This window comes from Lichenostomus cassidix, chromosome 15, assembly GCF_008360975.1.
Source record: "Lichenostomus cassidix isolate B80296 chromosome 15, HeHo_3.0, whole genome shotgun sequence".
Taxonomy (NCBI): domain Eukaryota; kingdom Metazoa; phylum Chordata; class Aves; order Passeriformes; family Meliphagidae; genus Lichenostomus; species Lichenostomus cassidix.
Window position 1 is genome coordinate 6,495,989 of NC_139496.1, and position 26,807 is coordinate 6,522,795.

Consider the following 26,807-nt stretch of genomic DNA (forward strand, 5'->3'; position numbering starts at 1 on the left):
TCGGCGAACGTGAGCTGTAAAATTCGCTCTGTGCCGCAATGGTGCCACACGCGCCTCGTGCTAATCAGCCCCGAGCAGCCGTCGGAGACCTTTGTAGCTTAGTCTTTTAATTCAAATGCAGTTCTGTTGCTTTTCATGATTTCAATTCCCAATCTGACTGGTATTCCTAGGCTGCGAGGGAAAGGAGCAAACTAATGAAGATGGCTTCATTAGGCAGAGCGTGGTTTAGCCCTTGCTTCTCACCACCAAATGCAGCTGAAAAAACATCCCAGAAGTAACTGGGCTTTTGGTCTTCAGAGAAAGCAGAGCTGAGGTATTTCTGCTCCCTTTCAGAATTAATTACTGGCTCTCATCAGGTGAGCTTAAAAATGTAGCCTGTGCTCTGAGGCACTGAAGGTAGAAAAAAAGCCTCTCTCTCACCCTACACTGGCTTCTTTTTTATTTTTTTCTCTTTTGTGCTTAAGTTTACAATCTGTTGAAAATGTAATGGGAAACCAGCATACAGAAAATGCCATTATTCATATCATCGTGAGCTCATTTATTTTATCTGCAATAGTAATGATAAGACAGACTGCTTGGCAATGCTGATAAGCTGAGAAATATCTTAGAGCTATTTGTAAAAGTTAAAGCAGATCTTGGTACTGAGAGATAGGGAAACTGATGAGCCTTTGGGCAATCTGCAGAGCTGAAAGCTAATAAAGATTTTAATAGGAAGGTCTCATTAGGATTAGGGAGATCTATTATCTGCGATTTACACAACACAAACAGTGGGGCAACTTCAATTTTTGCTTCTTTGTTCGTTAAATACTATTGCTGAATGTGAAGCCTTTTAACTTGGATCTGGATCTCTTCCTCTTGGAGGAGCCATCACCAGCTGATGGTTGAGCAAAGATGAAAGGGCAGCTGATGTGGGAATGCGTTTGCCACCCGGGAGCAATGCCAGCAAGCCCTCATAGTAAGGGACCAGTTGCTTGCTGGAGGTACAGAAATGCACTTGTTTGCAGGTACCTGGGTAGCAGCATTCTCCTTAGTGTCTTTTTTTTCTGTTGTGAATAATATTTATAAACTTGGCCCTGAACAGCATCTTCAGAAAGAAATAAACACACAGCTGTTTTGCTGGTTCTCTCAATGGTGACTCCCAGCTCAGCCAAGTGGAGTAGCTCCTTCATTAATTGAGATCACCACATGGTTGTATTCTAGTAGAGGAGCTGTCTCCAGTGCCGTGAGTGACCTGATCAGATGGCTTGGTAGTTACACAACAGGACTGATTTTTAGCCCCATGTGTGTTCTTAGATGTAGTGATGTGCAAAACCTCACTTTTTGGGGTTGTGCAAACACCTCAAGGGCTCAATTGCTTCAGTCTTCGTACATAGCATGGTGTGAAGTACATGTAAGCTGTTGAAAGAACATCAGTTTACCCAGGATTTATAGATATATTTAACATTTTTTCTCAGTGACCATCCAGGCATTTTTTGTGGTTGAACTGAATTGTACAGCAGGAGCAGAAGCCATGCTGGAAGATTCTTTGGTTTGCATTTGAGGTCCAATCCATGTTGTAACCTGCTTCTGCTAACCTGCAGGTGAAACCATTTTTACACCCAGGTGATGAGATCTAATTGAACCTCTAATGCAGATGAAGGTTTCTGTTAGGTGATATCCATGCTGGATGTGAGAGACCACTTGTGTGACCCCACCTGTGTTTGGGAGCTGTCTGTTTTCTTCCTTGTGTGGAGCACACTTGTACACAGGAGTCTCATCTTCTCCCCATTTTCATGGCAGCTCCTCTGCTGCTGCTGGATCAGATAACCCCAGTGGTAACTACAGTAACATTGCTTCTGTGGAAAAGTGACGTTTGGAAAGCATGTTCTTGTATTTTCTGTTGTCTTTAGTACAGTGTTGCAGCCAAAACCCAAAAGGGACGGCAGCACCACAAGCCACAGAGAAGTCTATTCCAAACTGCAGTTTCAGTTCTGCTGCTTCAAACCAGTAGTTTCATACGGTCTACAGAAAGCATTGCAACGACAGATTTAACTCCAAGTATTCCATCTTCCATGTGCTTCAGGAGCTTACTCAGGGCAGCTGGAGCTGTAATCCTCTCCCATATGCCCTCAGCAGTGTGGAGCACCTCCTGCCCAGGACTAAAATAAGTTTCTCACAGTGGGTTGGTGTCAGGCTGTTGTATCTTGTTTGTAACCACTCACAGGTTCTGTCAGCACACCAGCGTGGACTCCAAGAGAAGTAGTGCTGTTTGCACCTAACGTGTTGCTCCAGCAGGGCTGCCATTTGAGAAGTTTCTAATATTTACATTTGATATGAATGAAACTTTTTGTTTTGTCTGTAGACCGCAACGGAACTGGAGCTGACTCGTATCAGGAGTGCCTTGATAACAAGCAAGGTATGAGATCAAGTCTCTCCAACATGGGCACTTGGGACTGATTTAGCTTGATTTCTTGCAGCTGAATTGGTTGCTGTCTCTGTCTCTCTCACTCTGTCTCCCTTCCCTCCCCCCTTTTTTTTTTTTTCCTCCACTGTCTCCAAGCCAATTCACTGTTAACGGTTCCATGTCAGCTAACCTGTTAGCTCAGGGTCTCATTGCACATTTGTGATAAGGCTTCTTGTTTCTAGCACCCCAAGCCCTCAGTTATTAATGGAGTAAGTGGGAAGACTGTAAAACAGAAGTAGCATGTGCACTTGCTTGCAGCTGCCTTCTTCCTCGAGGTATAGTTGCACAGCCAAGCAGAAAAATATTAAAGCTGAGCTAAGGGAAGGCATGTGCTAAGGTGGGTTACCTTAACAGCAGACATCCTGTGATAATTTGTGTGCTGACATGCTGCCTCCACCGTGTCCAGCCTGCTGTCTTCTCCCCTGCTAAAGTTGGTAAGAGCTGGAAAAATCTCCTGTGACTTAGAAGGGAGTGATGATGATGAAGGAGGAACCAGTTATCCTTTTGCTCTAAACTTGTAAATGAGTCACATAAGTAAAAATGAAAATTGCAAAAAGTACCTCAGAAACTGGACCTCAAAGGCAAAATCATGGATGGTGTATTTAGGAAAAGGGTTGGTGTGTTGTGTTCTCTTCAGATGTCCTCTCTGAGAACTGCAGTGAGAAGTGCCACTCCATGCTGTAGCTGTGTAGTGAGTGTTGAACCTCCTGGTAATCAGGGAGCATAAGCACCCTTCAGTCCAGAATACCATCAGTTATAAGCCGCACCGAAGCGATAAGAGGAAATGCTTATCCTAACCTGGTTATAGGCATCAATTACAGGTCAACTTCTACCCTGCTGTTGACCCAAATCTGTGACAGTAGCTAGAACAATAATTTCCTGAAATTCTGACCCTTCTTGTGTAATTTTCTAAAGTAGGACCAAGAAACGCAAAAAACCCTGTCCCAATTTTGGTGCTTGGTTGGGTTTAATTTTCCACTGGTGTCTCTGCTTTCAGTATCCATCAATCAGTGTTACATGTGCTTCAAGTCAAAGCTGCCATGAAGTGCATCTCCCCTTGCTGTTGTTGGGTTTGGGGTGGGCTTATTTGGCGGGGGGTTGGGGTTTTTTGCTTGTTTGGTTTCCCTCCTCTTTAAAAAAAAAAAAAAAAAGTTGTTTCTTTGGTGGCCTTTATGCTCATCTTTTTTTTCACTATTTTTTGCTACTGGTTGTAGTAAATACCTAATCATTGCTAAGCTTTCATTTCAGAGGTTACAACTGGAAGACTAATGTGGAAGAACTATAATCAATAATGGCAATTCTTATTAGATTAAGTTTAAAAGTCTTGTAGACCAATGTAATTCAGGATGCTCCTTTGATAGATAATTTGTTCTTAGGGAGAACAGTTTTTTCCAGTAACATTTTTCTTGTTGGCTGGGGGAGGCTGATCCACTTGTCATTTTGTAGAAAGCAATCGAGTTTCAGATTTAAAGAAAAATAAGTATTCTCATTTTTGGAAACTAATTGCAGTCCCTTTGATGTGCCAGTTACCCTGATTTATCTGACAGGTGGTATTAAACGGGGTTATATCCATTACTTTCATTTGTCTGTTAATACTCTAGATTTTTCTTCTAGTCTGGTTTTTGATAGGTTTCTTTAGCTTCACTGTTAACACATGAACAAACTGGATCATTATAAGCACTTTCACTCCAGTATGAATTGGATTTGGTTTGGGTAATTTACCATGTCCATGCTGCATCATCATGTTTAAAGCAACAACCTTTAAGAATGCAGGGCTTTGAAGGAAAAAGTATACACAGTAACTTGTAGTTAGTCTCTTACTGACTCCATTACATTTTGTGAGCATGCCTTAGAGTTGAATCCACCATTTGCAACAATTTACAGAATATAAAATACATAGCTGACGGTGGACCCATAATTTTGGTTGTTTCTGTTACGTTCAAAACAAAACACCACCAAAGGCTGAAAGTAGCAGTAGCTTTTTAAAAGTATTAAATCTTCAAGCTCTGTGAAATGCTATTGCCATGGCTTTCTTTTATAACAGCATGCTTGTCTCCTGGAAATTATGCTGTAATGAGGTTTGGTTTATATATTTTGCCCCTCTCCTCATTAAAGTGCTATCTCTCGGAAGAAGCGCTTTGTGTTTTGAAATACTGCGTGGTTAAAATGAAGGCAGGTTTATAAGGATTTAATGTACTTGGGAGCCAAGGTTTTGCAGCTTTATGGCAAAGATGTTTTAACAAAGGGCTTTATGGTAAGGGTGTGCTGTATTTTAGTCAGGCAGTTGCTCAAGGGAAAATTTTCAGTGTGAGCACGTCACAGCAGCAAGGAGAAATTCAGAGGGAAACAGACCTCCGAGATCCAGTCACCAGCTTGGCTGATATTAAGTCTTAATTCTTTGCAGTTTTAAGCCCTGATTTTTCTTTTCTTTTTTTTCTTTTTTTCACCTCTTCACTCAAGAAAGACAAAGCCTTGTGCCATATCTTGTAACACCACAAGCAGGCTGCTTAGGCTTCCTATTTTTGTGCTCAAAGACAGGGTGCAGGAGAGCGTGCTGGCAACAGCCACAGGTGGGATTATTACTCCCTCTCAGCATGGAGCTTGCTTTTTCAGCCTTATAACTCCGGTATTCATGATTAAAATTGTACCCTAAAAGCAAGGCTTTTTCTGAGTGTTTGTGGTTTGGAAGTAGGGAGGGCAGCAGTTTGGAGCAGTTGCCCATCCACCGCTGCAGAAGACTTGTCCTGGATCTGCCTGTTTCTCTGGGATACACTTAATATCCCATGGTTTCCTGAGAGCCAGAGGGCTCTGCCATGGAAAACAGGTATAAAATTACTACCAGACACAGTTGTTTCTGGAGCTTCTCAGTAGGAACTCACTGTTATTGTTAATAAAACAGTGCTAGTTTAAAGGTTTAGTTCATGAAAAGCCCTTAGCAAGGGCCCTGGTGGCAGCCAGGAGACATCACCTCTCCTCCTTGAAACAGTGTGTGGAGAAATAGTTTCAGTGATTCCAATGGTTTCATTGTATCATTTGTAGTGTCTTTTTATGCATAGAAAATAATGGTTAATTTGCTTGAGCAGTGTCCCTATGCCCTCAGGTGGGCTAGCAGTGGGTGTTTGGTCCTACTGGACTCCAGCTTTCCAAGCAGAACTCCATGTTCCTACTGGAGGAACCCAATGCCTTTCACTTTTCCAGCTCGTCCTGTGGAGTATTTCCCCACAGATGAGTTGATATTTTTCCAAGATGAACTTGGTTCCATCTCTCTGAGGGCACTATTAACTCTTTATATTTTTCTTCGGATATGTTACACCACTTCCTGAATTCAGTGCTGCTGCTGATTTATTTTGTTAGCTCCCCTCAAGAGGGAGGATGGATATAATTTGGAGCAATATTTGGGAGCAAGGACGAAGGATGGTTAACCTTGATGGTGTTCAAAATGTGGCTGCAGCTGAGCTAACAGCACCTCTGTCAGAGGTGAGGGAGGACTGAGTGCTCCTACCCAGGGTTTGTGCTGTGAGTGGATCCCAGGTGGACTGCTGAGCATGGATAGGATTTCTGTAGCATCAGGCTTGCTTTTGAAGTAGTGGCCATGAACTGAAGGCTTTTTCATCCTGTTTGCAGTCCCCTGGGCTGTGCAGTCCCAGTGTGTGTCATCTTCTATTAGTCTCAATGCAGCCAATGACCTTGTTTGTGTGAGCACATTAAGCACAACATTAATAGCTAATTTGACTACTTTGGATTCAGACAGGCTGCAATCAATCACCTGAACTCTCCTGACAGCGAATATTGCAGGATGGGATTAAGGAGAAAGAATAAAATGCCAGCTCGGGCCAAAACTCTAGGAAATTGGAAAACTGCTTGTGTAGCTGATGTAACTGTAGCACTTGGTGGGAGTATGTTCTTCACTGGAAAGAAAAGCTGCAAAAGTGAGAAATGTGTGGTCTTTGTAGAGGTTTGTTCAGCTTTCTTCCTGCCTGTCAAATGCTGGCACAGTAAGCGAGACCACCATGATACAGAGGCATCTTTTAGAAGATGTTGTTGGGAAAAGTTCTAACCTATTCCAGTTTTTTGATCCCTTTTGAGCCCCAACAGGATTAGTTTCAGGATGGCAAAGATGAATTATGAAGCAGATAAATAAAAATGGCAGACTGGCATAGCTGGACTGGAAAGTGCGGTCAAAATAGTTCTGTCACTGAAGATGTTATTTCCATTAAATGTTTTGAGATTTAATATTGATTTCAGTGAAATTATCCTTGAAAACAGATTTCCTTCAAACCTTTATTTTTATATATTTGTTTTGGAACTATTTTAGGAGGCAGAGAAATGAAACTCCAGCTTCAAACGGGTTTTATGTTTTGAAATTGGTTTTTTTCACTGTATGAACAATTTTTAAAATATTATTGTTATTTGTATTCCAGTCATGCCTGTGCACTCCAGTTATGGGCTGCACGTCATTTTGCCAACCACAACGCAGACTGGGGGGGATCAGTTTCTGCCTGAAAATGCTTTGGGTGTGTATTTCTGACGGGCTGCGTTGATTGCCAGTGCCTATTTGAAGAAAAACCCAGCAACATTCTCATTTTACAATATGTTGGCTGCCTTTTTGTTTAAAGAATTATAAATAAATCAGCAGATTTTCCACAAAAACACATATGCTTTCTTCCTGATGAGCACGATGACGCACCAAGAATCCTTGCAAGGGGCCTTGAGTCTCCTTCAAGTAGAGGATAGGGCTGAGGTTGAAATTGAAATTTTAAATAACTCTCTTCATTAAGAAAGATGCTGGTGGAGCCTTGTTAGCAGAAGAATTGCCATTTTCTGACTAATTTTTTTTTTTTTTTTGCCAGCATGGGAACAAAGAAAGAGAGGAGGCAGAATAAAAGCCTGTGTAAGTGTATGTACAGAGGCTGCAGCTCTCTAGACTGGTAATGGTTTCTGGAAAGGGTCCAGGCTGTTGTAAATATGAACTTTTGTCAATATTCCCCAAGCTTCTTTGGACTCTAGGGTGGGCTTTATTAGCTGAAGGTCACACCATTGTGCTGTCTCCCTCTCCTGAGACCTCTGATACCTTCCTGAAAGGACAGCCCATTATCCCTGGGCTTAGAAGCCAGCTTTCTCTTCAGTGGCGCTGAAGCTGATAAGCTTAAGAGGCATATTTCATCCCCCCACTGCTGCTTTCAGGAAACAAACAGTGTTTATCGTTCCTGATTAATTCCAGTTGAACAAAAAAGTAAAATAGAAGGCATGTGTGTGTGCACAGGGACACAGAGCTGAGGGTTTTTTTGAGGCTGTTCTTGTGTAAGGTCAGCTCACGGCGCTGACCCCAGCTAGCAGTGTCTGGAGCTGGTGCTTTGCTTTTCCTGGGTGCTCTGTCCAAAGATGGATTTAGTGACATGAGAGGATCCTGGGCCTCAGTCACTGTGAGGGGAAGAGGGTGGAAGGGGGATGGCGTAGCAGCAGCCTGAGCATCAAGGTTGGGATTGATTTGTGGCAATTAAGCATTAGTGTCTGCAGGACCACCCGCTGGGAGAGTGGCTTTCCATCACCTGGGGAAGATGAATGGCCTGAGGAGAAAGAGGCGCAGGGATTTTGTACTCAGCTACCTGAAAAGAATCACAAAACCACCGTATCTCACTTCAGTGTCTTGCAGCCCTGTTTATCACTAAAGCTAAATGCAAGAGAGTTGGAAGATAAAAATTCTAGTTGCTACTACTGCTTTGTTTTCTCCATTTCTCTCTTTGGCTCTGGCTTGAAACTTGTTAGGAGGTGTCTTACTGACTTTGTTGTTGGTCCTCACTCAGTAGGAGTGTGTTCCACACATGGCTCTCAATTTCTTAGGGTTATTTTTTTCCCCTTGCACTGAGATTCAGAGTGTGGAATTAATAACAATAAATAACACATGCAACAAATAACACATTTCCCCTCTGTACTGATGCAGTCTGTAAAGCACCCCGGTGGCATGTCCCAGTGGCCAGGTCACCTGGATGTGCATCTTGAGGTTTTCCAGTGGAAAATGAGAGTATTGGCACTGTGCACAGTCCTGTTTGTTTGGATGAGCGTGGAGCTGCAGCCCAAGTCAGGTCTTCTGGTCACAGCCCAAATTTAAACCAGATTCTTGGTGTTGAGCTTACAACTGGCTTCATTTCCTTTGCCAGAACAGAGAGGGAACAATATTAGAAAACGATTTTGCAAAACTCTGTTTACTTTTTACCAGCAAGGACCATATTTAAAGATGGATTTTGGTATTACAGCTCCAGCACTAATGTAAACAGGGTCTGATGAGAAAGACTGTAAAATAATAGAGCTATTGGTCATGTTTGGGGAAAAAGAAATTTCCATAATACATTTCAAACTGGAATAGCTCTGAAGGTTTGGCTGGCCAAACCCAACTAGCATTTCTGATTTAAAATTGCTATAGTAGCATGCAGTGGGATGGTGGCTGCTAGTAGCATTTTTTCAAAGGTAAACTGTACAAGCCTGTGTGAATTGGGGCACTTACTTTGGTGGATTGGGTTAAACTTGTCATTCTTCACATAAAATAGAATACAGTTAAGTCTTAGATGAGAACCTCCTTAGATATACCTCATTTTTAGGGCAAAATAGACTTGAGGGAGAAAATTATCTAGTAATCTCAGTGAAAGCTGCATACACGATTCTTTCCCAGATGGGTTAACATGGTGGAAAGATTTTTATCAATCCAGTCGTGCACCACAGACTGCAGTAGCATATGTACTTGCTTGGACCCTGAGTTTAGTGATAAGTGAAATGTTAATATGTGCTTGGCAGAGCAAGCTCTTAATTTCCCTTAAAATGGAGGGGGCAGAAATGATCTCATCAGACAAGATGTCTTTGGGCTACTGCCCACTGTTAGGTATGTCCTAGACAGGGTTTATTTACTCGGTGTGGGCAGATTATTTCCCTTTCCCTCCCTGAATCTGGCCTGCGGTAACTGTTAGCAAAAGAGCTTTCCACCTCCTGTATTGCAGGAAGCATTTGAGCTCTTGTTGAAATATGAAGCTCCCTTCCTTTATTAAAATTAAGAACCACTTTCTCACATGGCGAAGTGATAATAAAGACTGAAATTGGATCTATAACTTCATGAAAAGAAAAATAATTTTTTTAAAGACAAATCATGCATGGTAATACCTTCATTGTTCTCTCTCTGTGTTCTTTGTATTGCTTAACTCCCCGCGAACAAAGAACCCATAACTGGAATTGTAAAAATAATCCAGGCATTTAAGTCAAAACTCAGAAGGCCCTTGGGAATCTCATGCAAAGGTGTGCCCTTGAAATGGTGGTTTATGAGTTGTCTGAACAGGTTTGAACATCCTGGCCCTGAGGAAATCTCTGGGAATTTTGCCTCTGACTTCAGCGGGGTCAGGATTCCACACTTGGCGCTTTGTACGCTCTGCCGGGCATTGAGCTGAGCCGTCTTTCAGCCTTTGAGAAAGTCTGACTCCCTCCTCACAGGCAGGCGGGAGATTTTCCACTCGGTTGCACTTGTGAATTCTAGTTAAGGGAATTGCTTTTGGTCCCTCCATCTTTGTCACTTACTTAAACAAACATGCAAACTGGAAACATGCACTTGCTCGAGCTTCAGCAGTGAGTGCCTCCTCGAGATCTCTTGTTACTGATCTAGAACTTAAACTGATGGGAAAGTGGCTTTAAGATGAGGTTCAGTCGTGCTTAAATGAAACCAATTGGGCACAGAGATGAGAGATTTTATTCATACTTGCCATTCAGATGTCTGAACCCAGCTAGTTTGAAGTATGAAGGTTCAGTCCCTGAGCTTGAACACAGATCAGTAGGGAGGTTGTGAATTGAAGCAGTGAGTATTTCTTCAGCAGTTCATTGCAAAATAATGGAGGTTTGAAAATACAGGTCTATCCAGGGTCGAAGTCACTGGGAAAGAAAGGTACTTAAATAAACAATGAGGGAATTAGTCTGAAATTTGCAAGCAAACTCAGATAACCAGAGCACTCTGAAACCCCCTTGAACATAGATTTAGCCTTGTTGAGGAGGAGACAGAGCCACAGGCCCTCTCCCAGCCCCTCCCATTTCAGTGACTGCTCAGGTGTCTCATCCCTGCCAGGGTATTTGAGTAAACCACTGGTTTGTCTGGCTCTGATTATTGAGAATATGGACATATCTTCCTCTGTCATGTCACAGTCCAGGGAGAGGAGGGGGGCGTTACCAGAGTTGCAGTGAATTCCCTTGTGTCCTCAGTCTTCCACATTCATGGTGCAGTGGCCAGTGACATCATCTGATGCTTAAGAACTGCTGTTGATGGAGTAAGCTCTGTATATAATGAAAAACAAAACCCAAAGAAACCATATTTCCCAAAAACATGATCCAGGGCTGCAAGAAAATCGGCACACTTTAGTTACCTCATCTAGTTCTCCATCAAGGGAAAAAGTGAAGGAAAAATCACTAGTGAGAACCTTCTAATTTTTCAGCAACACTATCCCACAGACTGTTGTTCATCCAAAGTAACCCCACGAAGCTCAACAACCTGATTTATAGCAAACTTGGTTTTAATTAATGCTAATAGAAATGAGGTCAGAAATGTGAGCTGCGTGTCACTCGTTTTCCTCTCAAAAGCTGGAAGGGACATTTGGAAAGCTATATCCCAGGTATATCACAGAAGCTTATTTAGCCTTCCCTGCCACTCAGGGGATCCTAGAAATGTTGCCATGGCTGAAAGATTGGCTATAATTTTTCCACGTTTAGCTGTAATGGAACGTGTAAAACCTTGAAAATTTCTTGAAGGTTCCTGGATAGGCCTGGTCATTGTGTCAGCAGGAGTATGCAATCGAAAGCTGCTCAAGAGAGGGACATTTTTCAGAATAGTTTGCAAAAAATAACAGTTTGCAAAAATCACAGCCCGCTATGGACAATTAGAGAATGTTAGAAGTAAATGGTTAATTTTTCCCAACTTTTCTTGCCCAAAAAAGAAGCTTGGTTGTTCCTCACTGTAGCTGTGTCTTGAGGGCTTTCCTTAATGAGCCGTCTCCTTCTGTCCAGTATGGAAAAAAACCCAAAAGAGTTAGAGACCTTCCTTTGTCTCCATGTGATTTTAATCTGATTCATTCATTCCTAATCATCTTGAAGGATTATAAAAGTAAAACCTGTTAAGTCTTGGTTCTTACCTCTTTCTCTCCCAAACATCATCATTTGTTCTTTTATCATGTTGCATTTCTTTACCCATGAATCAGCTGCCTTTTTATTTTTTCTCTCCATAACAAAAGTCGGGCGGGGAGGGAGGGGGCGATGGGAGAGCTGCTTCCTTTGATTCGTTTGACACACAAGTGTTCCTTGGCCTTTCATACCGAGGAGTGGATGCGGCTCTTGAACAAATTGGACCTACTTGTTTGCTGGCCTAGGCCATCTTGTTATCCAGCCAGCTGTGTTTTGATCTTGGAGGGCCATTTGAAGATTAAATTGAGACATCTTTTGTTACTATTAAGTGCAGTAATTAAATCAGCTCAGTGTTATTTAAGTGTGGAAAATGTTGCTTTGCTGGCCCATGGGTGTCTGAAGTTGCCATTAGACAGCTGTGTTGCTTCCAGTGCTAATGATGAAGAGGTAGGAGAAAAGAGCCAAGTGCTCTCTAAATAATTTCCAACTCTTTCTGGGTTACGCTGGATCCCCTCCCCACCTTTTTGTGTGACGTTTCTCCTCCATCTCTCCTCGATTCATGAAGAACAAGGTTTTTGAGGGGGAGCTCAAGCTTTGTCGGGTGGAGAGCTGGCAGCAAGTGCCCAGTGCTGAGCTGAGGGGTGGAACGGTGTGTGAGACATGCTGAGTTCCCTGGATGGGCAGCTGCTGCCCCATCTCTGAGTTTGCAAGTTGTTGGCTCACTGAACAACAAAGAGGCTGACCTAGCAGGGTGGATCTAATAAATGAGCAAAGTTGACTGCCTCCCCCCCTTCCTCGGTGAGGGGAGTCTGCCAGTCAAGCCAAGCACGGCGAGTACATTTGTTCCCATGAGGGTCATTGTAATACAATTTGCTGGTGCAGACTGGCCTGACTGTGAAGTGGTGGCACCTGGGAGATGTGAACTCTGGCTCAGGCCAGGGCTGGTATCATTCAGAGGTCACCTGGGGCTTACTGGGGCAAGTCAGTTGCCCTTCCCTGTCCCCCTTTGCGTGCTGCTTGCTGAGCAGATTGCTTTGAGAGAAGTGGCTGAAGGTTATGATTGGCAGCAGGGAACGGAGCAGACAGACACTGGAAGAGAAAGTGAGATCCTCAGTGGGAAAGGCAGTTCTTCGGAGGTCGAGTATGTTTTAATGCTGGGTTAAGTTGCACAGCAGTATTGGCTCATTGCTACTGGCAGCACTGATCACTTGAGCGCCGCCTTACCCTTCCCATCGTGCCCTTTAGAACCCTGCCTTACCTCCTGAGTGCAGCTGAACATCCTGCTTGCTGCTCCTGTGGCTGCTGCAGTGAAATCCAGCCTCCCTCACTCCTCGATAGGGAGCAGCCACTGGGATGAGCCACAGCCCATTCTGGCTGCTGTGTGCCCACCGAGGCAGAGCGTTCTGCTCCCTCCGCAGCCCACCCTGCCAGCCTTCCCCCCCTGTCCTCCCGGATGCTCCCTGCTCTGGGCTCCCATCCCCAGCAATTGCCCAGCAACATCTATTTGCGTTGCTTTTTACGCTGCCGTGTTTTATGGAGGGGGAAGTGTGTTTGCACTTCGCGAGTGTTTTTGAGCTGTGGCAAGGGCAGAAGAATGGCAGATGGGTGGGGATGAGAGAATCAGGAGCGTGATGAATCTGTTTTTCTTACCTTGTTTAAAATTGGCTGTTAAAATTCAGCAGCCGCACCTCCGATCAGCCTAATGGTGTCTGCCATGTTGCGAATACACAGTCATTAGTTGGTCCAATTCATGCATGCTGAGGTAGGAGGGTGATGTGAATGCAAAGGAGCTGGAGAGAATGGGAGCTGGGGGGGCAGGGGAAGGAGGGGGAGAAGCTTGGTAATACAGTGACAATGAAACATACGGTAGTCACACTGGAAAACTTTCTCCTTCATTAGCAGGGATCTGTTGAGTTTCTGCTCACATTAGGGTAATTAACACAAGTACAGATTGTTGAACATCTGTGCAGTTTAACTATATGGCCGGTTCCCAGGCTTTAAGCAGGGCTGTGAGGAGCCAAATGCAAAGCAGTATGAAAAGCCCACACACTATTCATTTTACTGAAATTAGCATTTCTGGATGAAAGCTGATGTTGCACGTTGGCTATAAATTTTCTCTGGTCTGTTGCCAGGTTGGCTAATGATCTGAGGTTAGTGTTTGTTAAAAAAATTTTAAAATTTGTTACTTTTAATATTCTGGAGGGGAAGTTTCTTAAAAGGCAAAACAAAAAGCAAGCAAAACAAAGCATATGGGTATATTATATGTAATGTTCTTCTAATCTTTTTTCAGTGGAAGCTCAGGAAGGAATTGCTGGTTCAGCCTCTCTCAGAGGCTCTTGGCTCCATGAAACCACCAAGGGTTTTTAGTATTTCTGACCAAACTGCAATTTTAATTTTCTAGCCTTGTAAATGCCTGGGAGGCTCTGCTTACAGTGTGTTGTAGATATGAGCTGTGTAAATAAAATGCAGAATTCTGTCTGCAGGATGGTGACTACACAGGTATTGCTTCTCCACACATCACCATATTTATGGAAAGCCTTCTGCAATGGATATCCCAGAGGAGTGTTGTGTTGCTGTGGCATCTTGAAGCTTCCTCCTTGCTCCCCTTTTGGCATTGCCCAGCTGAGAGCACAAATCTTTTCCACAGGTGGAGTTAAGTGTTCAAGGCCAGGCTGGATGGGGCTTTGAACAGTATGGTCTAGTGGAAGGTGTACCTGCCCATGGCAAAGGGGGTAGAACTAAATGAGCTTTCAAGTCCCTTCCAACCCAAACCATTCTGTTTCTGTGAGTAGTTGTGAGGATGGATAGCCTTTATAGCTGGCGCAACAATTAGTGCACCATGTGTGCCAGGAAATTTTGTCTTGATGGAGAAGACTTTCATGTGTGAAGATAAAAAGCCTACCAATGTGCATAAAAAGAATAATCCTCATTAGCGTTGTTTTGTCCCTGCTGTTTTCACTAAGTTAAAAAATTTTGTTCATAGTGGAGTTTTTTTTAATGTAATCCCTGTGGGCTGATGTGAACAGAGCTGACCTTTGAAACCCTACTTAAATTTTAAAAAGTTTGTGTATTTTTTTGTTTAATTGGGAAAGGAAGGGGCTTGGTGTCTTGGAGGAAGTGTAATTCTTGCCAAGAGTGAGTGATTTGATCCTTCAGTTCACCCTCAGCTCCTGCTCTGTAATGGCTTATGCTCCAGCCCAGAATTTAGTTTGGCATCACTTGAAGTTGACGGTGAAATTGTTGCTGCAGCACTCACCAGCTCCTCAAAATTCTGCTGACAAACATCAGAGCTGTCAGAGTTTCATATTCTTTCTGACTAAAAAACCTCCTGGGACCAAAATGCAGTCTTCAGATTCAGTCCTGCAGATGTGTCAGCCTCAGGAGCACCATCACCCTCATCTCTGTTACTGAGCCCTATAGAATGGTTTGTCATTCCAGGATCTCTTTCTGGGGTGAAGGTGTCCACACAAGACAGACTCACTGAATCATACAAAACTGTGCAAGTTCAGTTCAATAAGTGGTTTCTTTTTGAGGCACTAATTCAGATAATCCAATCCAAAAGGAAATTCAGACTGGCCTGCTTACTCTTGTGACAGTTTAGCTAGACTAAACATTTAGACTTCTTACCTTGTCCATACAGGATGTCAGAAGGTGGCATGTTTGGTCACAAAGGACAGACAGAGCTCGGAGGGCATCTGTTGCAGAGGATGACAGAGGGAGTTGGCCTTTTCAAAGCAGGGTTGCAGTGAACTGAGCATTGAGATTTCTGTGGTGGTCTTGCCAAAAGGGTCCAGACTACCCGGTTAAGAAGTACTTGTTTAGGTAAAAAAAAAGTATCCTTGCTGTTACTAGCTGTTTTTTTTCCTGGACTCAATAACAGGGTTACTCTGAGTACTGGCAGTATGGTGTGACTGAAGTTGGTGAGGATGTTCAGTCTTAACCATGGTTAACATCTGTGCTTCCTGGATTTGTACCCCCTGTATCTCTGCTTGGATTTTATTTGGTCTCATTCAAGGAAAACCCAGCTCTATGCAAGAAAATCATGTTAAAAAAATAAAAAACAAACAGTATTTTTATTAAAATAGACAGACCTGGATTATTTTCAGTATTAGGCAAACCAAACTCACCTATTTTGGTGTGTGGAACTGACCAGGAAATTAAAGGGCTGTTGTATCTGCAGAAACACTGCCAAAATTAAAAAAAAATTTCCTTTATTAATGCCTGTTCCATTTCAGCCCTGCTTTTTGAGGATATTTCCCACAGACTGGACATAAAATGCCAGAAAATGGCAACACATCCAGAGAAGTGGTTCCAGGATTTTGGAAGATAGGAAAACGGCAGCTTGCGAAATGTGTCTATCAGCCTTCAGTTTCATGGCTGTATCTGAGAGTGTATGTGTAACGATTTTTCTAGCAGAATTTTCCAGGGTGTACTGAAATGCACTGAGAAGCTTGAGGACAGCATTTTGAACGCTCCCAAAGTTTCTTTGGAGTTTTCTCTTCATGTATCACTAAGCCAACTTTGTGAAACAGCAAATTCTCTTGTTCTCCTGCTTTGAGCAGGTAGATGTATTTATTTAGATATCTCAAATAAGCTCAGAGAGCTTGACACTGTTGTTTAGGCTGGCTGCACATCCTCAGCCACCTCTCAGACCTTTATCAGACTGCAAACTGAGTGTGTCTTGCTAACTCTGCAGTTGTGTGGTTGGAATTATCTCCATTGTGTAGATGGGAACGCTGAAGCAGATTGGAAATTACTTGCCCCAGGCCATCTAATGCTGACAATAGACCACACAGTCCCTTGGCCTCTTTCTGTGCCAAAACCATTCTCTTGCGTCTGCATATGGAAAAAACAGAGTAGATCGAGCGGAGAGTGGTATTTGTTGTGATAACAATGTGCGTTGGGTCCCAAAAGGCCATCGGACAGTGATGGATACATCACTGTGAAATTAAAATCACCCAGAGATGCCCAGAGGAAGGGCTGGAGTGGTCTTTGGGCAGGGGGCAGGCAGGGAGGTGCAGCCAGCAGCACGTCCGTCCAGCAGCCCCTGCGCCAGCAGCACATTTGCATTCTCCTGTCAGGGAGCTGGAAGCTGCCACCGAGCAGTTTATACTCCAGCCTGTGCTGGCCTTGAATTATGCATGACCAATTTATCATGCCCCCAGCTGAAAAACTAATTGTGTCCCTGGGATATATTTACTAGAAATTGTAGTTTGCTGTGCTGGGGTCCCCGGAGTGTCCGGCAGAGCAAACGACTGGGAAGTCGGAGCATGTTCAGAACAGGACTCCTGGCTCCACTGGAGCCCCTGTGCTCTTGATAGATTTTTCACTTCGATTGCCTTTCCGAGGGTTTTCCCCCTCCTTCCTATTTTTTTTTTACACTGCATTACACTTAATCGGGCTGCAGGAGTCCTTCCAGTAGTCTCCAGTATGAAGCACACGATGTGCCTGAAAAAAGGCAGTTTATTCAGGAAATGCTAACCAGGCTGAGGGGAAGGGGGCTGCTGGCTTCTTCTGTGTGTGGTTTTTCTCTTCTTTTTTTTTTTTTTTTTTTTTTATAAGCACAGTGTGGCTTCATGTAATATCTCCAATTACCGTGAATATCCCTCCCTCTCCAGGTCTAGAGTGATGAGATTCCCTAATTACTGTCATTTGAGCAAGAGGTTGAGGACGAGAGGATTTCTTTTCCTCGTACAGAGCTTGTAGGGTGGGCTGAAGCTTGCAAACTCTATTACCACCTGGTCTGTCGAAGGAACATAGAATGTCCCAAGTGGAGTTTCTCGGTGATGCAGTGACAACTGCCAAATCTGTGTCAGGCTGTAAACCCTCTCATAAAGTAGAGCTAAGCCATAAAGATCATCAGTGGGGGCGAGGTTTGAAAGGCAAGGAGGCAATTCACTGATAAATTAATCACCAAGTTCAGCCTGTCCTCCCCCACTTGTCACAGAAGGAGGATGTCAAGGAGTTAATCACAATAAAGGAGTCAACAGTAACAAGACTCAGAGGCAGAAGAGCCCTCTGGAATCTCTTGTTCCCTTTCTGTTCTCCTTGTCTGATCTCGTACAGCTCTGCCTGATGCTGTTCTCAGCGAGGAGCCACATCTCCAAGGTCATCAGGAGCTGTGCCAGCTCTGTCTGCATGGCTTCACTGCTGGCAGCACAGGCACAGACATGGGAAGGCCTGCTCTCCTGAGAGGCTGGGACACCACAAGCCAGGGCTTAGGAGACAGGGATTTCTCCTCCTCCACAATGGGCAGGAGCCTTTCTTCTGACAGTGCTGAAATGGGCTGTGTCCGCCATGGCCAGGCTGGTCTCTCCCACTGCTTTGACAGGATTTAGTGCATGTCCTCTTGGGAACAGAGCTGCAGGGAGTGAACTGGGTTGGAAGAAAGGTGCTGGCAGAGGTGCTTTCTTAAATTTAAGAGCTATGAAGTAGTTTGTGTGAACTATTTGTAGCAAGCGTGTTGCATGGGAAGTTGAAAGAAGTGAAGGTGGTTTTACGTAGTTTCTGAATGTCACAGATTTGGATCAGCTTTTAAACATGCAAAAGCTCTCTACAGCTTACCTCTTTGTAGTTCCCCAAATTTGTATTCATCATCAGTTCCCCAGAAAGATCTGGTGAAAAGATTTGTTCAGGTGACTACACGTCTCATTGCAGGAAAAGTAGAGCAGATCTGCCTTGTGATGAAACCATGCTCCTCTTTGCTGAAATATGTGATACAACCACCATAAAAGTGGATCTGAAGCTTGTAAAATCATTTCAGAGGGAAGGCATAAACAGGTTTGTCCCTCTACACAGCCAACCAAAGCAAAACCACTGCAGAGTTCAAAGCTGGCATGAACTGTAGAATCAGGACTACCCATAGTGGATCTGGTGAATGAGCAGTAGTCATGGGTTGAGGGATAATGCCCTTGCAGATCCAGCACGGTAAGGTTGCCTTGCTCCCTTGCAGCTGCTGATTTCCAAAGAGCAGCGGGCTGGTCATGGAGCTCAGTGGTTCAGTGGGTCTGTGCAGAGAGACAAAGGAAATTCTGAAGCTGAGCTGTACAGCATTTGTTCCATTCCCTTTTTCTGGAGGATGTAGCACTTAAAAAATTGCTCTGATTTTTGAACAGGGGGGAGAGCACAAGACAAACTGGGAGTAGGATAGAGACCAATTTCATATAGCAGCATTTGTACTGGTATGGAAAGGGTAGGGTAGTAGACAAAGTGAATCACAGCATCTTTTGTTAGTATTTTTTAGCTGCAGCAACTCAGTGTCTGGATGCTTTTGCCCTTTCATCATTCAGAATGAAACACATTAGCGAGTCCAGGTTATGTTCCTTTTGCTGGTGGTTCCTATTAGCTTGTTAATGATCTTGCTAGGTTTTAAGTGCCTACAAATGTGAGTTCACGGATAACTTGAGTTCAGGGCAGCCGTCCTTGGCAGAGTGTCCTGATTTTTCCTATGAAAATCTTCCATGTTTTTTTTCTCTTCCAGACCCTGTTAACTTGTCATTATAAATCGAGGAAAAAAGCCACTGGCACTGTGTTGCCTTGTGGATGTTGCTCTTCCTTGGACCTGCCTCCTGTGCTCTTTCCAAGGGAGCTTGTCTGGCAATTGACAGCTTCTGAGTGGCTCTAGTGCTTTTTCTTCCTCAGTTTTATTATTCAAGCACTTTTGGCTTTGCTGCTTTTTGTCAGACTGTTCCTGTGCTGTGTTCAAGTTGCCTGAGCTGTTTGGTTTTCTCCCATTCGCTTTGCTGCTTCTGTGGCTGCAGTGGGATGAGAAGCTGCAGCATTGCTGGGGAGGGTCAGGTGCAGAGGAACCCACAAACAAGCCATGGCAGCAGCTCACTTGCAAAAAGGTGGTGAAATTGGGGTAAAATAGAAGTCAGCAACTGTTTTATAATAGGCTGCATGACACAAATTGACACTCCCCTCATTCTCTTACGTTTTTCTCACCCAAAGGTCCTGTCCTCCATCCTTTTCTTCCTCCTCCCCTTTCCGTTCTGTAGCTAGGATACACTGCAGTGTCAATTTTCATTTAGTCCTGTCCTGTGCCTAAAGTTATGTAAATAGAGAAAAGCAAGTTGTGATCAGCAAAGAGAGATGTGATTTTAAGGGGATTTTTTTTTTTTATTCATGCTAAAGCGTTGAGGGGAATTACTCTAACATCAGCTACAACCTAAACACAGTACTTGCTACCACAGTTTCAAATCAGCGTGAACTTAGCTAAGACACTATTCTAGCTTGGGAGTTTCTGGAGGGGGCTGGATGGAGCCCCACATGCCAAGCATTTTTTGAGTGTCACCATGTTCCTCCCAGTCAGGAATAAGAACTAAAAAAAATAGATGGAGGAAAGGGGGCAATGCATTTTTTTCATAATACAACCCTGGAAGCATGTCTGCAGACGTGCACACACAGTGCACACACATCCACATCCCTTTCTTAGGGAGCTGTGGAGGAATTCTGAGGCAGGGGGCAGGGAGGGGGGAGAGCAGCAGAATAAACCTTGCCGCTCTAAGAAATCCTGAAAATGTCCATCAGAAACGCAGCGAGCATTCGGAGGCTGCTGGAAGCGTTCCAGTATCGGAGTCTTTGTCTCCATCCATCAGAGGCACTGCAATCTTTGTGCCCCCAGCTTCAAACAAGGGCTTCACGCTGTCCTTGCAATCTGCCTTTATGCAGCGGAGTGTGGAGGCTTCTAATTACGAGGCCGAGCGGCGCGGCGGGTGGGGAGCCGTGCTGAGCCCCACAGCCGCGCACCTGATTATCCGTTGCTGAGGTCGTTAGAAGGGTTACTCCTGAGTTTAAGCCTGCTCCGCAAGACCCCTAATTATATGCTGCTCTGCAAGTTGCATTAAAAAGAAATTGTTGAAAAGACAAAGGACAGAATAACATTTCCTCCCTCGTCTTCCCCTCTCTCTCCCCCCACCCGCGGCACACACAGACACACTCCCCCACCTCTCCCTGCTGGGCCCAGAGCAACTTCTCACGCTTGAGTTGGTGCAAGCTCTGATAAAGCCATTGAAAGATGCAGCAGGGAGACAGAGCGCTCCCAGGGACAGAGGGAAGCAGAAGAGGAAGCCGAAGTGAAATGACCCCCTCCCAGGTAGATACAGCCAGGCGCTGCTTGCTGAAGGAGTTGTCCCACAGAGCAGAATTAGAGAAGAGATTAACCGTCCTTTATTGTTTTGTTTCACTTCCTAGGGAGCAATGTAATGTGGTTTCTTCCATCGTGAAAAACCTGCTTCATCTGGAGCTCTGGGAAGCCTGAATCACTATAGATAAGACATTCAAAGTGCAGTATCCCTTGCACATGCTGCCAGTTCTCATTTTAATCTCCCCAGACATCAAAAAAATTAAAATGTAGAATTCTAAGCTATGCAGTTGAGTGACGTGAAGGCTGCATTCGCTGCAATGCAATTTCCAAATCTGGGACATGCACACATGTGTCCATCCCTGTCAGAGATAACGGGTTTATGTGTGCTCTCCACGAGCCCATGAAGTGTACCACTAGCAGAGGTAGAGAATTGAATGGGTTCTTCATTACCACATGTCTGGACTACTAATGAAACTAAGCCCAGGTTGATAACAGTAGCACTAAATATTTCCAACACTTCCTGGTGCATTGGTAACATTTTCAGTTTAAGGTGGAGATTATTACAGGAGTATCCACAGTACCAAGGGCAATTTTTTTTTTTCAAGATCGTTATTTCAAGGATGGGTGTTTTTATTACTCTCTGCATTTCAGTCATACCTGAAAGCCTGAATACCAGACCAGGATTTCACCACCATAGGTGCTGTACAAACATGGAGGGGTAAAAAGGATTCTGTGCTGCAGACAGGGTTTTTTTGAGATGTGGCTGTGAAATTTTTTCATTGCTTTTGTACCTGTAGAGAAACTCATATTTGAACAGGAATTTTAAAGTCAAAATGTCAAGGTTTGAGTCACTTCTGCACTGGAGTACCTTGCCGACTGTCATGTTATACTGTGCTGTAATCTGTGAGCTTTAAACCTTGCTCAGTCTCTTGGATATCTTAGGAGCAGTGCTCCATTGTATGCTCCTTGTTTCTTACTAGTTTGCCTTAGTTTTATTCTGGTGCAGAGCACTGGATTTGCTGCCCACCCAAGGCACTAACAGCAGGGAAACTTCTGCCACTCCTGTCTCATGAGATTTTTATTTTCCCCACCCATGTTTCCATGTGTTCGGTTTGTGTAGTGAGGAAGGTCCCTGCAGCAATCTCTGGGGCTCTGGTTCACATGGCTGAAGAGAGCAGTGGTGCAGCCATGCTGGCAGCACAGCATGTTATTTCCATGCATTTGTTTTCATTCCCTCCAAAGGCTTGGCTCAGGCACCAGGGAAGGGCTGAATGCCCTTCTCTTGGTCACCTTGTGCTCACTCCGAGACAAGATCCCAAGCTATTGAAGGATCACTTCAGTGTGTTTGTGTTTATTGTGAACTCACAAGCCTCTCTCTGAGTACAGTGTGAAATAATCCCAAACCTTGAATCTGATAAGCCAGATTTTTCTCTGTGCATCAACTTGACGTACCCATTTTGCTCTCTCATGCCCTACTTTTCATTGCTGCCCCTTGAAATATGTCTTATGTTGGTTCCTGTGGGGCATCATTCCTGGCTACCTACCCAACATCAGGTTGAAGATTACCCTTATCCCACCTGCAGCTTTATGTGGCTTTTTTGTTTTGGCAAGATGGCACAACAAAGATACCAGCTGCCTTAAAATTCCTCCAGAGAGCAAAATCTTTGTTTCAAATGGTATTTGGACATCTTCTAGTCATGCCTCATATTTTCATGGCATCTGTGTCTTGAGATAGTTCAAAGTCTCTCTGATTTAAAAATGTCATCTCATTTGAGCTGGAACTGTAGCCTTGTCTTCAGGCCAGGTGCAGGAGTGCTGGTACCTGTTTAGTGGCTGTCTTACACACTCTCCAGTTAGTGAGAGTCTCTTGTTGGCTTTTCAGTTTTTGTTCTGTGATATCTCCCTGCTTTAAAAGGTGCAAAGAGCGATCACAGTGTTTTCATGCATGGTTTGTAGTCTCTTCAACCCCAAAGTCTCCAGAGTCTGCAAGTTGAGTCATTTTTCTGCTGCCAGAATTGTACAAGAGGTTTGCCTCAGGAGACACCAGAGAGTCTTGAGGCTTCAGCCGTGCATTGCTGAACAGTCTCCAGAGTGAGTGTCAGTTTGAAGTAAAAGAACTTGAAATCTAGAAGGAGGGAAGATGAAAGTGAATGTGATTATAGCGCTTTTCAAACTCCTGGACATAGGCAAGATAATGAAGCAGGCAGCATGTTCAACCATAGGTCACTTAGCCTACATTTGACACCACAGCCCATTTCACTGTGCTCATAAACACAGGCATGAGCCCCTACTGCTTTTGGGACACAGCACTCTGACTTCATTGGGATATCTGCCAGGGAGGGGTGGAGGGAGCCTTACACTGATACCTCGCTTGAGCCATGACACCTTGAACGTGATCATTTTCCCAGTCTCAGAATCAAAAGTGTCCAAGCTCTTAACCTCTCATCTCAGAGATCTGGCTCTGGTTCAGAGGCCAACTAGATACAAAGTCAGACAAGCCAGGTGTGGCTCATTCCCTCTAGGCTGGGAAAGGATAGCTTAGTATTTTTTATATTTTACCATGCTTGTATTTCCATTGTGTGAAGATGGTTTTGGGAAACAGATAAGGACTGGCTGAGATCAGGTATATGTTTGTACTAGTGGAGGTGAACAAAGAGTGCTTTGATAGAGGTGTATTTTTTTATTAATTACTTCCCTGTTATAAAGCCTAGATCTCCTGGCTGTAGCCCTGGTAGGTCTGAAGTATCCACCCCAAAACCCTACAGTAGCCATGAGAAAGAAATACTCTTGGGTTTATATGAGGCAGTGATAAAATGTGCCCATAAAACATGTGTGCTGAGCTGATGCAAGCCCTGGGCCTACAGCTGCTGTTGATACATAGTGACCTCACACACCAGAAGGATGTGCTGCCATGGATTATGACTCCAATTCCACCCTGGCCTCCCATTTCAGCACTAAAGAGCTGAATACAGTGGCTGCTGCAGATTTATGTTATAATGTGTTTGTGGCAATTGCCTACATCCACTTCAGTCTGTGGTATGGTGAAGTGTATTGAAAGAACCTGGTCTGCAAGGGCTTGGAGAGATCAGAGAGCAAAGGAAGGGATACAGGTGAGACAGTGAATGTTGGCAGTAGTCTGAATTTCAATTAAATGTCTTAGCTGAGGCTTCCTGAACAGTTGTGGAATTTTCTGTTTGAAAAACTCAAGACAAATCTCTTCCACTCTTGTAAAGCTAAAGAAATGTTTATATTTTAAATAAGGGATGAGCAGGTGGAAGAAAGTGACTTCTTTAGTGCCAGCCCTGAGCCTTACTGTAATAGAAAGTGTAGAGTCATAGGGTCAGTGGTCATGATTCAGAGTTAAAAGATTACATGGTAAAAAAGAAGTGAAAAAAACTAGAGTTCCTCATTTGTGCCCTCTAGGTAGTTGAGCTTTCTGTCTGGCCAGCTGCCACAGCCTGAAGATTGCAACCAGCCCTGTGTATGGAAGGTTTTCTTTCCTAACATTTCATCAGTTGATCCCTCAACTTACCCCTTCCACTCTTTGGGATTGATAATAGGCAAAGATCTTCTGCAAACATCGTCAGTGGCCACTGCTGTCACCTTGTCTACACCAGCACTGGTGCTGTGGCTGCAGCTGGTGGCTCAGGACCAGCAGGAAGCTGGTGTGGATCAGTTCAGCAGAGGTTAATGCCACTGGTGTGCCACAAGAGCGCCATATTAAATCTGAACCTTGCAGAGATGTTTGAAACCCGGCAGGGCGGGCGGCTGGAAGATTAACTCTGCACAGGGACACTTTGGAGAGCACAGAGCCACAATAGCAGTTTCAGTGCCAGCTTTGTTCCATCTGCCAGAGGGACTTTGTCAGGGGAGTCCTTCACCATGGCGCTGCTCCCCCAGCTGCTGGAACAATTGCTCAAGACCACTGGCAGTCAGCATGATTAAAGCAGCCTTCAGGCAGCTTTATTTTATGTGGGCAGCTATCCAGGTCCAAGGGTTGGCTCAGCCTGGAAGGATGGAGAAGGAAGTTTGCCATGTTGTGCCCTTCCACCTCTCTTCTTCATCTGTGGTTAAGGATCAGGCCTGGCTTTGGGGTTCTTCTGTAGTCACCCCATGTTGCAGTCCATTCAATGCTCCCAGTGCCTCTGGGTATTGACTGATCTGACAGGATGGACTGTTTTTTTTTCCTTGTACATAAAGGTGCCATTTAATTGAATTAATTACCTGATTTATTGCTAGATGAACTGGGATTCTAGCTGTATGAAATAATAATACAAACCTTAAAACTTAAACCCCTTTCCTTTCTCTCAAACTGGCTTGCAGCTGTTAGATCCGATTTACAAACCATAAGTAATGTGACTGCTGATACCAGAGTTACCACTTCCATGTGAGGATTGAACTGCAGCAACCAAACAAGGCTGCTTGCTCATGCTTCAGTTTCTTCCTCAGGCCAGGTAGAGCCTTCCCTTTGCCTTTGTATTTTTAAAAATGAGAGCTAGGAGGTATGTTTACCAAAATGCATTTTTGTTCCAATGGGAATGACCCTCTTCTGCTTTCCTCTGCTTTTTATATGTGAGTATGTAAATATATGTAAATGTATACAGGGGCTTGGATTTACCCTCTTCGTCTCCCCCTCCCATGTATAATGTATGTGTTAAACACGTAATCATTAATCAACTTTGTGGGGAGTGGAGACAAGAAGGGCTCTTTGATGATAGATGTATACTTGTGACTGTGCTTGTATGCGTGTTTATTAGGCAGCACAGTGCTATCAAAAGAAACTCCAGGTCCCCAAGGATAAGAAACAGCACAGGGAACAAATGAAGAGGGAAAAAAAAAATCCTGCCCCTCTTACTGTAAAACCCTCTGTCTTCTACCATCTGTCTCCTTTTTGGAGTGAAATAAATTGGGGAGAGAGCTTTGAATAAGGTGCTTATTTGTAATGCACAGAAACGCTCATGTGGAGCAGAAGCAAAGTTATGGTTAACGTTGCCTCTGATGGCTGGGAGTGTTGGAGGCAGGATGACATTATTTCTTTTGTCTGTACATGCTGGAAGTGGTTTAGAGAAAAAAAGCCTTCAGGATATCATGCACAAGCACAACTATTTCTGAGGTTTTAATATCGTGTTTGATGTTATGGAAGGCACAAATTAAAGGTGGTCATTGCCCTGAAGTGCTCATAATAAAGACAACAAAACCCACAGTGGTTCTTTGTGAGTACCTAGCTCAGAACATGCTTCAGGCTGCTCTCTGTTGCTGGAGGACTTGGAGCTCTGGAATTACATGTCTGGAGATTCAGGCAGAGGCATAGGGATTGACTTCTTTGCATTACTTGCATACAGCAGTAAGTCTTGGGACCTGAAACTTTGGACTGGATGTAGAAAACCAAACATTTGCTTGGTTGTGCTAGAGGGGAGCTTAGTCAGTCTGGTAGAATTGTGCTTATGGTCTTGCACAAAATCGTGTTGTCCAAAATTATTAAGTTGGCATAGACATGTTTGGGGGGAAAATTAAAAATCCAAACTATTCAGGTGCCTTAGATTATTTCTTGCTGGTCTTATTTAGCTTGTGCTTGCATGTGCCTATTTTAAGAAATATCTAGTCAAATAGATATTTTAAATGAGCTTAAAAAGTGGCTTTGGCTCATTGAGTACAGAACTGCTGCACCTTTTGCTTTGTGTTCTTGCAGAGCTAGGCAGGAGACAGCAAGGTCTGATTGGAAGCGCTGAAGTGCGTAGGAAACAGCAGTCCCAGCTCCATCAGCCATCTGCTCTGAGTCCAGGAGCAGCAACCAGCCAGGGCAAGGGGAAGGGCTTGCAAGTGTGTTAGTGGGGAGCAGTAGCAGCAGTGAGACCAGGAGGCAAATGGGAAAGAAAAATTCCATTTTCTGCAGTCTGCTCGATGTAGAGAAGCTGATGGATTGGCTGCAGCATGCCAGGTTTGTCAAGGTGTATCTGGTATTGTTTTAGGAAGGGAAAAAATGCAATAAAATCCTAGGAAGAGTATACCCAACAACAGTTACAACCATTTGCTTTGCACTAACATAAGCTACGTTTATGATAAGATAACTTCATCCACTCTGGCTATTTTTCTTTATTTTCTATTTATTTCCTGTTCTTACTTGCCAGAATCAGGCCT

The 26,807-nt window shown here is 44.0% G+C and overlaps 1 protein-coding gene across 24 annotated transcripts in view; it reads left to right on the forward strand.

Annotated features, from left to right (window-relative positions):
• Window positions 1–26,807, forward strand: part of FBRSL1 (fibrosin like 1) — a 503,769-nt gene that overhangs the window by 404,008 nt on the left and 72,954 nt on the right. For 17 of the 24 annotated variants that reach the window (XM_085075748.1, XM_085075758.1, XM_085075756.1 and 14 more), the window contains one exon: window positions 2,342–2,395. The exons of the other annotated variants lie outside the window; for them this stretch is intronic. In XM_085075748.1, coding sequence (XP_084931874.1) covers window positions 2,342–2,395 — 54 coding nt within the window. The remainder of the gene's footprint in view (window positions 1–2,341; window positions 2,396–26,807) is intronic. 24 annotated transcript variants of the gene reach the window in all.